At 43.4% G+C, this 15,596-nt stretch overlaps 1 protein-coding gene across 1 annotated transcript in view; it reads left to right on the top strand.

Moving 5' to 3' along the window:
* LOC129133643 (zinc finger SWIM domain-containing protein 6-like) overlaps nt 1-15,596 on the top strand; it is a 341,180-nt gene that overhangs the window by 259,751 nt on the left and 65,833 nt on the right. Inside the window, exons 5-7 of the mRNA XM_054653272.1 lie at nt 12,966-13,145; nt 14,704-14,880; nt 15,164-15,310. Coding sequence (XP_054509247.1) covers nt 12,966-13,145; nt 14,704-14,880; nt 15,164-15,310 — 504 coding nt within the window. The remainder of the gene's footprint in view (nt 1-12,965; nt 13,146-14,703; nt 14,881-15,163; nt 15,311-15,596) is intronic.

The raw sequence follows: 15,596 nt of genomic DNA, 5'->3' as shown, positions 1-15,596 counted from the left end.
CCTCTGGCACCTGTAACATAAACACAAGAGTCCATGCCTGGTGGGAATACTGTCTGCAAATAAAACAAGGAATAGGGTTATTTTCAAGGATAAGTCCAAGTCTCTACTCACTTTGCTCCTGCTGCTGTTCATGAATGGTGGCTTGTTCTGCAATTAAAGCTTTTACTATCTCTGGAGCAAATCGACCATAGAGTTCACAGAGCGGTGAGATGTCATTGAGTCTCCTCAGGTCAGGTAACAGCTGGTTTGGGCGGCCACAGGATCTAGTTGGAAGTGGGCTCAGCAGTCGGAGAAAGTGAAGACGGGGTTGAAGTGGGTGAAACTGGGATGGAGTGCCAGGGTGATCAGGATTCTCAGGAAAGGTATTTAAAGATTCTCTGAAAGGTCTCACATTCTTGGCTGGGATCCACCTCAGGCCATTTTCTGTGGAGACACAAGCAAAACCTCTTGCCCATGTAGCAAGGGGGTAAGGTCCCATAATCTTACCTGTTTCTGGATCTCTGATCAGCACTGGGGCCTATTGTTTAACTTCTAACTGAGGGGTATCGCCAAAATACCTCACAATTGGAGGATTAGGGTCCATCAAGGAGCAATTTTAAAAATTGAAGACATACAACGCCTCCTGTAATCACTTTCCAGGGTGGTATTCCCTATTCTTCCTTTCTATTGTGATGAAAGATGCTTAAGTGAAGTGTGGGCTCTTTCGATTATAGTTTGGCCAGTTGAAGAATGGGGAATCCCTGTTTTGTGTGTCACCCTCCAGAGGGCAAGGAAATTTGCAACCCTATGGGAAATATATGCTGGGCCATTGTCAGTTTTGATTTGTGAGGGTATTCCTAAGACTGCAAAGGCACTTGTGAAGTGATGGCAAATGTCTTTTGCTGATTCTCCTGTATGACAGGATGCAAGCACAACACCTGAAAAGATGTCTGTGGAGGAGTGAATATACTTAAGTCTGCCAAACTTGGGAAAATGAGTAACATCTGTTTGCCAAATTTGAAGACTTCGAAGTCCTCTAGGGTTAACACCTCTGGCCACGGAGGGGAAGGAGTGTCTTTGACAGTCTGAGCATTTAGCTACAATGCTGGAGACTTGGCAATTAGTTAAGTCAAAAGTGCAAGCCAGTGAGGCAGCATTCTGGTGAAAAAAAGAATGTAGCAACGTGGAAAATGGATGGTGTTTGCTACTACCTCCTGGAAGCATCTTCTGAGAAAGCCACTCGGGCAAGCACAAACAGTCACTCAATCCACACTCACACCACAGATAGGTCAGCAAAGAAAGACAGAAAGGGTCTCTGTATAGAGTTGCAGCGAAGTTTATTGTAGAGTCATGCTGAAGGAGTCCAGGAACAGAAGACAAACAGTGCAGTGTCCCGAGTTAAGTATAGGGTCCAGGGCCAATGGTCTGTGGGAACAGGGGCAGTACAAGGGCAGGGCAAAGGACAATGACCTATAGGGAAAGGGCAGATTAATATAGTGTTGCAGAACACCGTGGGAGAAGCCCCTTTTTGTCACCCCAAGCAGTGAGGCATCCTCTAAACCTGTGGCAGATTCTTCCAGGGCATCACCCTAGAAGTTCCCCTAATAGGCTCCAAGGCCTCCACAAAAGAATGACTTAATTTTGCCTGGGCAAAGCGGTTTGGCAAAACTGGAGCAGGTTGAACATGTAAGGCAATAGGTCTTCCTGCCGGTTTCCTTCTGCAATAAAACCAGGTAGTGTTGTATGAGACCTAACATGCATAACAAAGTATGGGTGTTCCCCGGCATCTAAAAGGAAAACAAGTTGCTGTAACTAGTGAAACCAATCTTCGTTAGGCACATCCTTCACTACAGCAGCTTCAGCCCTCTCCACAATAGCTGCAACATAAGCAGAATCGGTGATAAGGTTAAGTGGGGTAGCAAATCACTGAGAGGCTGGTACAACAGTTGCCAATTCAGTAATCTGATGAGAACCTGAAACAATAGTGACGTCTGAATCCCATTGGTTACAATCTGCATTCCACCAAAGCATCACCGACTTGTGGGTGAGGCCAGATCCATCTGTAAAAACAGTTAAAGCTTGTAATGGGACCTCACTTCTCTTGGGTCATGTTAGGAGATTAAAACTGGCTGCTACAAGCTTGTGCTTTGGAGGATGTATAGAAAGTTTTCTGGAAAAGTCAGCGAGGGCCATTTGAAGCACTTTAGATTGTTGCAATAGCCACTGCAAATAAACAGTAGTAATAGACAAATAGATCAAACAAAAATCTGCACCTGCGAGTGTGGTAAGTCTCTGTCTAGCTTTTACAATAAGCAAAGCAAACATTTTATGTTGAGTGCTTATAGTTTTAGACATGTGGTGTGGCAAAAAAAATTCATTCAATGATCAGCAAGGGGTCCTGGCACCCTAGGGTCCTACTGGTAGATTAAAGCATGGGGTTGCTTAGCCGGATTCAGAATTATTAAAGAAAAGGGCAACTCAGGGGCCCATTGGGCTGCTTATCCATTTGAAATGGCATCAGCTCCTTTTTGCAGTGCCTGGCAGGCTTCTGGTGTGAGCTGCTGAGGTGACAGGAGATCTGGTTCCCATTTTAATAAATCAAACAAAGGGCCCAGATCTACATTTGAAATTCCTAACAAGGAATGAACCCAATTAATTGTCCCCAAAAGCTTTTGTGCATGATGCAAGGTATGAATGTCTGTTTGGATTTGTAAAGGCTGAGGAGAAATACTCTGTGTCCTGATGCGCCAACCAAGGTATTTCCAAGGGGGTTGACACAGGATTTTTTCAGGACCAACACAAAGTCCTGCTTGAGTTACAGCAGCAATGACAAGGGCTAAGGCATCCTCCATAACCTCCTGTTTTTCTGCTGCAATAAGAATGTCATCCATGTAATGGTATAATAAAGCGGCAGGCATCTTTTGGCGAATGGGGCTGAGGACCCTCACAACAAACCACTGGCAAATAGTAGGGGTATTTTTCATTTTTTGAGGAAGAACAATCCAGTGATATCGTTGCAAGGGTGCTTGCATATAGATGTTTGGGACAAAAAAGGGAAATTTAGGAGCATCATCAGGATGCAAAAGGATGTCAAAAAACCAGTCTTTTAGGTCAATGACTGTTAAGTGCCAATCTCGAGGGATTATTGTGGGAGATGGGAGTCTAGGCTGCAAGGCTCCCATGTCCTCTATTACAGAGTTAATTTTGCGGAGGTCTTGGAACAGGTATTACTTGACAGTGTGTTTTTTAATTATAAACACAGACGAATTCCAGGGACTGGTAGAGGGGACTACATGCCCCTTCTGGAGTTGTTCTTGAACAAGGTCATTGAGTGTGTGAAATTTAGGTAGTGGCAGGGGCCATTGATCAACCCAGACAGGAATATCAGTCTTCCAGGTCAATTTCAGAGTGTCATGTGCCACAATGGCCCCTATCAAAAATCAGACTGAATTTTGAAACCTTAGTGAAAAAGTACATCTCATCCCCATAACACCATGGGTACAGGTAAGACAAATGGCTTTACAGAAGCTATATGACCTTCTGGTCCCATCACCTGAGCTAGGTGGTGACTTTGATTACTGGGACTGCTTCCCCCAATCCTAGTGAGGGCTTGGGGCACCTCCATGAAGGCTCAAGTGGGGGGCCATTTGGCTTGAGAGATAACAGTGACATCAGGTCCAGTATCTAAAATACCAGTGAGTGTTATCTGTTGCCCCTGTAACAACAAGGTACATTTGCAGGTAGGGCGTTTATCTGAAATTGTCTGCACCCATAATATTTGTGGAGTCCCCATAGAGCCAAATCCTCCCACCCTTGTTTTGCATTTTTCTACAGGGGATGGCGAATTGTGTAAAAAAGGAATTAGCTGCACAATGCGGGTCCCTTGATGGATAGTACAGGCTGGAAAAGAGGTCTAAGCCATAATTTTAATTTCATCAGTAGAGTCTGAGTCTATGACCCCGGGGAGAACAAAGAATCCTTAAAGTGTGGTCGAAGATCTCCCTAACAGTAAGCCACTTTTCTGGGGCTCAGGTGGTCCAAAAATTCCTGTAGGGAGTAAATTAACAGAAGAATCAAGTAACGTTACTGTGACGGAGGTTGCTAGGTCCAGGCCTGCACTGCCTGCGGTTGCTGGGCGAAGACTTTTGGAGAGCCTCAGTGGGGTGTCTGTGGTGGTGGCATCTGTGGAGTTGGCATCTGTGAGGGTGACTGAGGCATTTGTGTCAGAGTGCAGTGCCATTGTCCTGCACTCTGGTACCGGTTTCCCTGAATTGGACGACCTTCAGAATCATACATAGAGTGACACCGGTTAGCGAAATGAGGCCCTTTACAGCACCGTGGGCACACATCAGGGGCTTGTGGCTTAGCTCCTTTCAGAGCAGGACAGTCTCTTTAAAGTGTCTGGGTTTACCACAGCCAAAACTAACTTCTGAAGTCCCAGGGAGACCTCTCATGGCTGCAAAGGCTGCAGCCATGGTCACATATTCATGCTCTACTGTGCTAATGCGAGTGCACGCTTCAGTCATTTGGACTAAAGTTGGGTTTTCAATAGGCAAAGACTTAAGGAGTTTTTGATAGTCTGCATTTACATTCTCAACAGCAAGTTTTAAAAGCAAAATTTCATGAGCCTCAGTATTATCAATTTGGCCCTCAAGCACTTGGTTAAGGCGATCGATAAAATGCATGTACATTTTGTGAGGCTCTTGCACGATAGTTGTAAATGCTTTTTGTGGCTTCTGCAAATCAGGGACCTTAAGGAAAGCATGGCGAGCTGTGTCCCAGATTCCCTCAAGGGCTTGCTTGGGACAGTCCCAGGACTTGGACAGCAGAGTCTGTGTATGGTCCTGTTCCCAAGAGCTGCCTTAGTGTTAGCCCAGCCAGAGCCTGATTAGAATGACCCACTTAAGAAACAACCAAAGCCTGTACCCCCTTTTGCCATTCCACATTCCATAAAGTATATTGAGTGGGGGTTAACAGCACCTGGGCAAGCGTTTTTAAATCATGGGGGGTCATTATGTGGGCAGCAAACACAGAGGATAGCAAGCTTGCAAAATACGGAGAGCCTATACCATGCTCCATCACTGTCCTTCGGAGATCTTTGATAACTGAAAAGGGCAGCATTTCCCATTGTGCAGTTCGCTTTCGCGTTTCTGAGTAAATTACTGGAGCCGCAATTCTTGCGGCAATGTCTAACTCCCCCTCCCTCGGCACTTGCTGCTTCAAGCGAAACCCAGTTGTCATTTGGATCAGAGGGGTATAGGTTTGGCTCCTTTTCAGGATCAACAGGTCCAGGGTCAAAAGGATCTCCCTCCTCCTTGCTGTCATCTGGGTAGTAGCTAGCAGCAAAAAGCCCTTATGGATTGTGAGGGGTCCCTCTCCCTTTTAGTTGCAAGGGGAGGGGCCGAGGGGGTTGAAGGTTGTGCTGGGAGAGAAGCAGTCTGTTCAGGTTGTAAAGAACCCAGAGGCTCAGCAGAGGGGAGACAAGAGACATCCCCTTTGTTTTTAGCATGGGATTTTTCTTGAACTTTCAGGGTTTCAAAAATTACTTTTCAAGAGACAAGCATTTCTGCAGCTGCTTTATCCCCTTCCATTGCATAGTTCTACAGTTTCGCTCCCACCTTGTCCCACAAATCTGTTGTAAAGATTGTGGATGGAGTAACTCCCTGCAGCTTTGAAGCTGTCCATTTGAGCATAATTTTTAAGTCATGCCCAGGCAAAGACTTGCCATGCTCATCAAGCAAGTTAGTAATAAGTTCAAAAACGTCTCTTTCCTGGGCAGATATCCCCTGTCCCATCATCCCCTGCAGGCTCATCTTCTTTCCAAGGGATTACTCGGGAATGGCTGGCTTCCTGCTGTCCCACAGCGGCTCCTTAGTTCCCGCAGGGCATCGCTGACAGCCACTCAACTAGAGCTGATAATCTCTTCCTCACACAGGGCACCAATTAACGGCGATTGATAAAGAGACAGGGCATCACTTGGGCCGTATGCAAGAAGAAGCTGTTTATTCTTTGTGTAGCAGGGTTTATATAGTTTTACAGCATCAGCTAAAATTTTCCACTACTAAACAATAACTACATCACTCATGTCTCAACTATGTTGCTTAACCACAGTTCTGCAGGTGCAGTTCTACCTGGCTACTCTAAAACAAAGAAAAACATTCCTTTTTGCTTCCCCCCTCACACTCCTATTCATTGTTGCTATGGTTTCTGTCCCATCAAGGTTAGCACATCTATGTTGGTTTCAGCCCTGCTCTCTAGCTGAAACCCCATACAGGTTTAGAGCTCTGAGGGGCAGGAGCCCGAGCTCTAGCCTGAGGCAAGAGGCGGTGAACTTCGACCCTTTGTATAACAAAGGACACAGGGACCTGTGGCTAAGACAGAGGACTGGACACTTGGAGACACAGCAGGAACTGAGGACCCCCAGACTTTCCCGTGCTTAGATCGTGAGGGTACGAAAGCCCAGGGGTTCCTTTGTTTGGGGTCCCTCCTCAGAGGCACCCAGCTGTTATTTTTTTATTTAATATTGCACCAAGATTAAACTATTTGAAGGATATGGATGTCAGAGACTCCGCTATGGGAAACCTGGGGTTGAGCCAGTAAGGAAACTTGGTCCAACTCTATGAATATGGGGGGTGTAGCTGCAAAGGGGCTTTGGTTCCAGCTCAGGTAGTGAGAGGATGAGTACCAGAGTGGCTCCTGGATGGTCAGACAGGGAAGTTTCCTTAATACTGCAATGGATGGCTCCAAGCTCTTCAGAATGGATAGGAGAGGAAGTAAAGGTGGTGGGGTGGTTCTGTACATTAAGGAGTATTTTAACTGTATAGAGCTCAAGGATAGTGACAGTAAGGTCAAGTGCCTACAGGTAAGAACCATGGGGAAGGCCAACAAGGCAGAGATCCTGGTGGGAATCTGTTATAGACCACCCAACCAGGATGAAGAAGTGGATGAACTATTCTAGAAGCAACTGGTTGATGTTTCATGATTGTCAGCCCTTGTTCTTGTGGGAGATTTTAACCTGCCAGATGTCTGCTGGAAACTCAACACAGTGGAGAAGAGGCAGTCTAGGAGGTTCCTGGAGTGTGTGGAAGAGAGCTTCCTGATACAGCTGGTGAGTGAGCCTACCAGGGGTGGGGCCCTGCTAGACCTGCCGTTTGTGAACAGAGAAGGGCTGGTGGAAGATGTGGTGGTCAGAGGCTGTCTTGGGCACAGTGACCATGAAATGATTTGATTACTGGTAAACTAAGGAAGGGGATCAACAAAACCTCGACCTTGGATTTACGGAGGGCGGACTTTGGCGTATGCAGGACACTGGTTCAGAGAGTACCCTGGGAAAGAGTCCTTAATAACAAAGGGGGGCAGGAAGGCTGAACATTCTTTAAGAAAGAAATCTTGAAGGTGCAGGCTGTTCCTAGGTGTCAAAAAGACAAACCTGAGGGGAAGAAGACTGACCTGTCTGAACAGGGAGCTTTTGCAGGAACTCAGGGAAAAAAAGAGAGTTTATGACCTCTGGAAGAAGGGGAAGGCAACTCAGGAAATGTTTAACGATGCTGTTAGGTCATGTAGATAGAAAATTAGAAAGGTGAAAGCTCAACTAGAACTCAATCTGGCCACTGCTATGAAAGATAGTAAAAAGTGTTTTTATAAATATGTCAGCAACAAAAGGAGGGCCAAGGAAAATCACCATCCCTTATTGGTCATGAGGCGGAACATTGTCACCAAGGATGAGGAAAAGGCTGAGTTACTTAATGCCTTATTTGCCTCAGTCTTTAACAATAAGACTAATTATCCACAGGCAGCCAGACCTCTTAGCTAGTAGACAGGGACAGGGAGCAGAATAGATCTTCTGCAATCCAGGGGGAGGTAGTTAGTGATCTGCTGAGACACTTAGACACTCACAAGTCTATGGAGCCGGATAGGATTCATCCGAGGGTGCTGAGGGAGGTGGTGGAAGATCTTGCTAAGCCACTCTCCATCATTTATCATCAGTCCTGGCTAATCATGGAGGTCCAAGGTGACTGGAGGTTGGCCAGTGTGACGCCCATCTACAAGAAGGGTCAGAAGGAGGATCCGGGGCCTTTCAGCCTGACCTTGGTACCCAGGAAGGTTATGGAACAGATCATCTTGAGTGCAATCATACAACATGTACAGGACAACCAGAGGATCAGGCCCAGCCAGCATGGGTTTAGGGAAAGGCAGGCCCTGTTTGACCAACCTGATCTCCTTTTATGACCAGGTGACCCGCCTAGTGGATAAGGGGAAAGATATGGATGTGTCTACCTGGACTTCAGTAAAGCCCTTCATACTGTCTCCTACAGTATTCTCCTTGACAAGCTGGTAGCCCATGGCTTGGACAGGTGCACTCTTTGCTGGGTTCAGAACTGTCTGGAACCAGAGAACCCAGAGAGTGGTGGTAAATGGTGCCAGATTCAGTTGGTGGTTGGTCACTAGTGGAGTTCCCCAGGGCTCAATATTGCATCTAGCCCTATTTAATAGCTTTATTGATGATTTGGACAAGGGGGTCAAGTGCAGCCTCAGTAAGTTGGCAAACAACACTAAGTTGGGTGGGAGCATTGATCTGCTGGAGGGTAGCAAGGGTCTGCAGAGGGATCTGGACAGGCTGGATGGATGGCTTGAGAACAATGGCATGAGGTTCAAACAAGCCAAGTACCAAGTCCTGTACTTGGGTCACAACAATGCCATGCAGTGCTGTAGGCTAGAGGCAGATTGGCTGGAAAGCAGCCAGTTGGAAAAGGACCTGGGGGTGCTAGTTGACAGCTGGCTGAACATGAGCCAGTGTGTGCCTAGGTGGCCAAGAATGCCAATGGCACCCTGGCGTGTATCAGAAATAGTGTGGCCAGCAGGACCAGGGAAGTGATTGTCCCCTCTGCACTAGTAAGGCCACACCTCAAGTACTGTGTCCAGTTCTGGGCCTCTCACTGCAAGACAGGCATTGAGGTGCTGAAGCATGTCCGGAGAAGGGCAATGAAGTTGGTGAAGGGTCTAGGGAGTAAGTCTTCTGAGGAGCAGCTGAGGGTGTTTATCCTGTAGAAAAGGAGACTCAGTGCAGATTGTCTCACTCTTTACCTGAATGGACGTTGTAGCCAGGTGGAGGTAGGCCTTTTCTCCCAGGCAGCCATAGTGACAGGACAACAGGGAATGGCTGTTGCCAGGGGAGGTTCAGGTTGGACATCAGGAATAATTTTTTTCACTGTAAGAGTGTAAAGCATTGGAATGGGCTGCCCAGGGAGGTTGTGGAGTCACCATCCCTGGAGGTGTTCAAGAAACAAATGAACGTGGCACTTAGTGCTATGGTCTAGTTGATATGGTAGAGATTGATCAAAGGTTGGACTTGATCTTGGAGGTCTTTTCCAACCTAAATGATTCTGTGATTCTTGTTAAGATCAGCACTTAAGTGCTTTGCCTATCTTTGGTACTTCATAAAATCAACTATTCAATTGGAGCATTCTCCAGTGGGGCTTCTCAGTATGCTTTGTTCTATTGGAGATCTCTCCATTCCTGGAAGAGGGAGGTGGATTTGTCAGTCATTCTGAAGGCATTTTACCTTCTTTTCAAGAAGCAATAAATATCATACACTACTTCTTTGAGGTTTCCAAGTGGCTGTTGCACTTTAAGAGGGTCCCACTTTAAAATCCTTTGCTGACACTACTTTTTTTGCAGGAATCATAGTTTCTGTCTCTTATTATTGTTTCTTTTCTGACACTTCCAGTGCTGGAAAATTATGCTTTTGTAATAGAATTGATTAGGCTCAAATGGGGCACAGTGGCAAGTTTGCAGCGAGTGCTGAAGCCTATTTGTCTGTTGCACAAAGGGAATGATCTCGTTTACCTGGCTCCACTTTCTTTGAAATAATCAAATGTTACCAACCTCGTAGCTTTTGGGTTTTTAGTTTTTTTAAGAGATGTGCATTAACATGCAAACCATTCTGTGACTATGATTCTATGATTAATGGGAAGAGCAAAGGCATGTCAAATATGCATCAGTTTCTTGCATATTTTAATTTTGCAAATAAATAGATTGATCTTAAGTATACAGCAAAATTCGAAGGCCAAGGCCAAGTTTCAGACACTGATTACACTGGTATTGTAAATGAGGAAATGCTAATCCAAACCAGGGCTATTACAGTAGCCCTGAAAAGATAGCACAAGATTTCTAGGAAAAGCATATTTCTTCAGAAGACTGCAATCTGTAACAAGAGCTGTAGGCTGGATTTTCAGTCATGCTCAGTGTCCTAACCCCCACTAAAATTTTTTCCACCATCACCCTCCCATTTACTGGGATAAGAGTAAAATATGAAAAGTGAGCAATGCTTAATCTCTTTGGAGAGTCTGTATACATTCTTTGCACTTTCTTCGACTTCATCGATACATGCATACACAAGATGTATAATTATTACATCTACTTTTACAGTGACTAAATTCTTCTTAATGTTTTTCAATTTGCATGTTTAAATCCTGACCAGTGTAAAAGCATGCTGTTCCTTTCTCCCATGTGAATTCAGAGGTATGGATGTCTACAGAGAAATACAAAAGTACTGATGTTCCCTCTGTATGTACAAGGCATGCATTCAATGTGTAAAGCAGTAATGTAACCTATTTCTTTGTAGTGTGAGGTCCACTAAAGATGAGTGACAATCATGCATTTTCAAAGAGGGCTATTTGAACAAAAGGTCTGTTTTGGCAAAGCTGGCCTTTTCCAGGTCAAAAGGATTAGTGTTTTTTAACCAAAATAGGCAATTCCTCACTCCATTATGAGAGTTCTAATATTCATTCCCTTGTGAAATTAATATCAAATTGCAGTCACAGCATGACTTGTCTTCCAGTTATCTTCTGGGGAGGGGAAATTTTGTATATTGGTTTGTGAGATTTTGCCACTTCTGTGAGGAGCTTCACATTGGAAAGACATGGGTCACAGTCAATGGATCCAAATCAGAACCATACTTTTGGTTTAGTTCTGGGGGAAGGAGGGAGAGAAGGGGATGTGTCAGCCTTCTGAGATGTGGTATAAAAAGATATTTAGTGCCTGTGGAAAAAGAAACAAAAATGTGAGCTGTGTTATAAAACCAGAATATGTAAAAACAAACACATTCTCTGTTTTGTTTTTTTGTGTTTTTTTCCATTTAATAAGGCATTTGTTCATATTGCAGGTGACATCATTAAATCTAGTTAAATAGGTAATAATAGGACAAGTGGTAATGGTTTTAAACTGAAAGAGGGTAGATATAAGGACGAAGTTTTTTACAATGAGGGTGATAAAATGCTGGCATAGGTTGCCCAGAGAGGTGGTGGATGTCCCATCTCTGGAAATATTCAAGGTAATGTTGGATGGGACTTTGAGCAACCTGATCTAGTTTTAAGATGCCCCTACTCATTGCTAGAAGGTTGAACTAGATGACCTTTAAAGGTTCCTTCCAATCCAAATCATTCTATGATTCTATTCTATAATTTGACTCTGGGGAGTGAAGTGTGTTGAACAGTGTGTCTAAAGGGAGTCATATGATTTGATTTTAAAATGAGTTTTTTAAAGCAGTGTTTGCTTTATTTACTTCCATGGCACTTAAAAAAACCAAAACCAAAAACTGAACCAAAAAAACCACAAAGACAAAATGTCCCAAAAATGCAATCAAAAAAAACAGCAAGCTGCATGTTCTACTGTATGTAACTACTATGTAGTAATAATGTGCATTAGTGTGGTAGCCCTCTGGTGTTCTGCACTATACCATATCATATTTTCTTGTGGTTTCAAGATTTCTTTGATATTGCTTCCTCATTCCATGTCAGCTTGAATAGCAGTGGACTTGAAGCCTTAAGGATGAAGCTCTGTTTTTCCACTGGTTCCTGTGCTGTGGTATACCGACATACTGAGTTACTTTAGGAATGAATGTAATGTGATGATCTGTGTTTTGGGTATCCATTTTTCATTCTTAGTTAGCCAAAGAATGCTTGAATATGAGAATTCTAATTTCTTGGAAGAACCAGCAGCATTTTTATTCTTTGTTTTTTCCAGCCTGTCATGAAGATTACATAATTTAAACATATTCTTTTAATTTTATTCCCGGGGCCATCCTGTGCAGGGCCAGGAGTTGAACTTTGATAATCTTAGTGAGTCCCTTCCAACTCAGAATATTCTGTGATTCTGTGAAATCTCTAGTAGTGTACAAGGCATGTTCTTAATGAGCAAATGAACAGTACTTTCAGATGTCTTCATGCTTATGTCAAAGTTCACCCTGTAGAAACAACTGCTTTAGAGAAAAATCTTTCCATTTGAAAATTGTTGCTTAAGACCCTGATGTATTCATGCCTGACCTGCTCTATAGTATCAGGAAGCAGGTTCTAAAGTGATGGTACATGTGAAATGCCAGTGGAAATTAGCTTTCCCTTCGAGCTCTGTATACAAAACATGTAAGACAAATTCTCTAGTGAAACCAAATAACTGAAGTAGGAACAGCAAAAATATCTTATTCCTATTACACTGCACAAATCTAGTGTTTACTGGATCTCTACTTCTGCTGGGTTTCAAGTGTGAAGTATATGTTTAGAAAATGCATGTCTTACTAATGCACTTATTTGGTTCCTGTAATGTGAAGCTGGAAGATACATAGCTTTTGTACAAAAATTAGAAGAAAAACTTGGGTAATTTCCTGCTGTAACTTTGTGGGAATTTTTGTTTGCTTTTGTCTGATGTGCCATGCATTGTGAACTATGGATTTCCTAATAAAGAAGACCCATTTAACACCTTTTAATTGAGAAGACTGGCTTGATACAGTCTTTAAACTGCTTTGGATGGGCCACACGAACTCCAAGATTCTGCTTTAGGAATTCAGTCTGCCTGGTGTCAGGCATAGTTAGGAAACAAGCAGTGTAGCCTTAGAGGGGAGGAAAAGTGTTACAGAATAAAAGTTTGCAATTAGCCATTGGCTGCTGCATTTTTAATAAAAAACCTAATTTAGCAATTTTCTTCAAAATCAGGTGCTCTGTGGATGTGTATAGTCTTAAATCCCCACTGCAAGTTGGAGCAGAAGGTCAGTTGGCTAACACAGCTGAAAAAATGGAATGGTGTGGATGTTTGTCCCTGGGAAGATGGAAACCATGGAAATGAGCTGCCCAATTTAACCAATGCTTTGCCTCAGGGCGCAAATGCTAACCAAGGTGAGCCTAGATATATGCACTGCCTGCAACACATAATATAGCCTCTATCTTATATACTTGAGCTTTGCAGCAGAATACAGCAGTCTTTCCTGGGACAAGTAACTTTCTTGTTGAGGATTGACCAGCCAAATTTATTTTCATTGATGTTGTCCTCGCAGAAAGGATAAATAAGGTTTACTTTTGTGTTGGGGATGCAATGTTTTTAAAGCAAGTTAGGTCTTCTAACTTTTCACTCGGTCCTTCTAAATAATTGTTGCATAAAAATTGAATGTTCCTGAAGTATGTAATGTAAAAGCCTGTTGTTTCTTTGCTTGACTATAATCTTATATCCCTTCTGGTGTTGGGGGGTTTATTTTTTGCAGTTACAAAGCCTTTGATACTTAAAGGGAGATATGTTGTGACTGCATTAAACTGAGTATGTGAGAAACTAAAGCAGCTACTTGTGGGATGTGCTCTGTGTTGTGCAGTCTGCATTGACAGGTGTGGGGAGGTGCAGAGGCAATACTGCCTTCTTGGAGAAAATGTCTCTACTTACTTGATATCATGCTTTCTAATCTAAAATGTGATTATCAAACCTGACAGAAGCCTTCTCCAGTCATCTTCAAGCAAAGATTGCTACTTTGCTAATAACTGAGGAAGATGCAGGTTATTTACCTGGGGAAAAAAAACTCTCATAATCATCAAATCTCTCAATATGTTGATACATATTTAATAAAAGTTAAAATTAAATGCTTGTGAAAGGTGGTAGAATTAGACTTAGATGGATTTTTCCTTGTTTCTTTTTCTTGGGAGTTTACCTCTGAAGGAAATAAACTTGGTTCATGTTTAAATCTTGCAGCTAGCTGCAGACAGAAGTTCATGCAACATGTAACTTCCTACAGAGGTGTTTGGCTTTCTGGATCTTGTGATGTTCAGACCAACCTGGGCATGCTAGTAGCAATTCAGACATGACATTTTGACATTCATAGACACAGTGCCATGTTGACAGAGCACTTTTGCCCTAGGAAGATGTCCAGTAAAGGATTGTCAGTCCCATGGCCTCAGTACCTTGCTGTCTTTGCAGTATTTGTATTTGTTTATGACAAAATTTTTACAAGTGCTCAAGGTAGCGTCACTTCTCAAAGAGAACAACTAAAAATATTTTATGTGATGTTTATCTGTCACTCATCCTCGTGGCTCTGGGTCTGAGAAAGAGAGAAGCTGGGGATGCTTGAATAGCTGTGTGCCATATACTTTCTAGTCTGTTTTTAGGGGAATTCTGTACGTGCTGTTTAATGTCCTTCATGTCTAGCTGTTCCCTTTGCAATGTCCTATTTAGCATTAGCCATGATGGTTTGTAGATCTCTCTGAATGCAAAGTGAATGGCACACACTTTGCCTGAGCTGTTGAGTAACAGGATGTGAAATGTCTATGGTCTGCTCCTTGCAGAGTGGGTCAAGGTAGATTGCTATCACTTAAGGGCTGGTGAACAGGCAGAAGACAAGAATACTGTGAATGACTGATTCACATATGAATGAATAAAAGCTGATGCAGCTTTCTGAATTTGTGAAAATGACAGATTCATCAAACAGGCCACATCGGACGGTGTTCACTAGAGCCATAGAGGCATGTGAACTGCACTGGCAGGACAGCCACTTACAGCACATTATCAACAGTGACCTATATACCAACTACTGTTACCATGAACACACTGAAAACTCACTCTTTGACTCTCGAGGGTGGCCCCTCTGGCATGGTAAGTGGCTAAACCAGAAAGACGTTTCCATGACTTGCTTTGTTCAGTTTCTATGGCTTTTTTTTTTCTCTCTGGGGGGGAGGGAGGGAGCTAAATGAAAAGCCTAGCAAAAAGAACAGAGGCTCCCTTGAAATGTTGGCTCAGAAATAGTCCTTTAACTCTCTCTTGCAAAGTTTTAAAAACAAATCAAAGGAAACAAAAAACCCCTTTTGAGTAACCTAGCAAAACAGGCTATTGCAGACATAGAAGCATTGCTATTCCTCAATTATTGTCTCCATTTTAGAACATGTTCCTACAGCCTGTGCGAGGGTGGATGCGTTACGATCTCATGGATGCCCACAAGAAGCACTGAGGCTAGCAATAGCTATTGTTAATACACTAAGAAGGCAGCAGCAGAAACAGCTGGAAATGTTCCAGGCTCAGAAGAAAGGTAAATGCGGGGAAGAGAGAAGGGCAAAGGAAATGACAAGGTGACAATAACACCAAACTGGAACTTTGCATGAGAAAATTGCTTTTGAAACTAAAGCAAAAGAGGTGACTTTAATTCTTCAGTCCCAACAATCATAGTGGTAGTGTCACATTCTGGATGTTGGAGGTGTTTTTTAAGCTGGATTGTGAGCTCTGCAGGGCAAGGGCTCTGTTCTGCCTTCTGCAATATGTCTAACATGATGGGGCCTTTATTCCAATCAGAGGTTTTGGTTGCACAGCGTAAATAT

This window comes from Agelaius phoeniceus, chromosome W (assembly GCF_051311805.1).
Source record: "Agelaius phoeniceus isolate bAgePho1 chromosome W, bAgePho1.hap1, whole genome shotgun sequence".
NCBI lineage: Eukaryota > Metazoa > Chordata > Aves > Passeriformes > Icteridae > Agelaius > Agelaius phoeniceus.
Note: the sequence above shows the minus strand (reverse complement) of the source record. Positions and strands in the feature narration are given on the sequence as shown.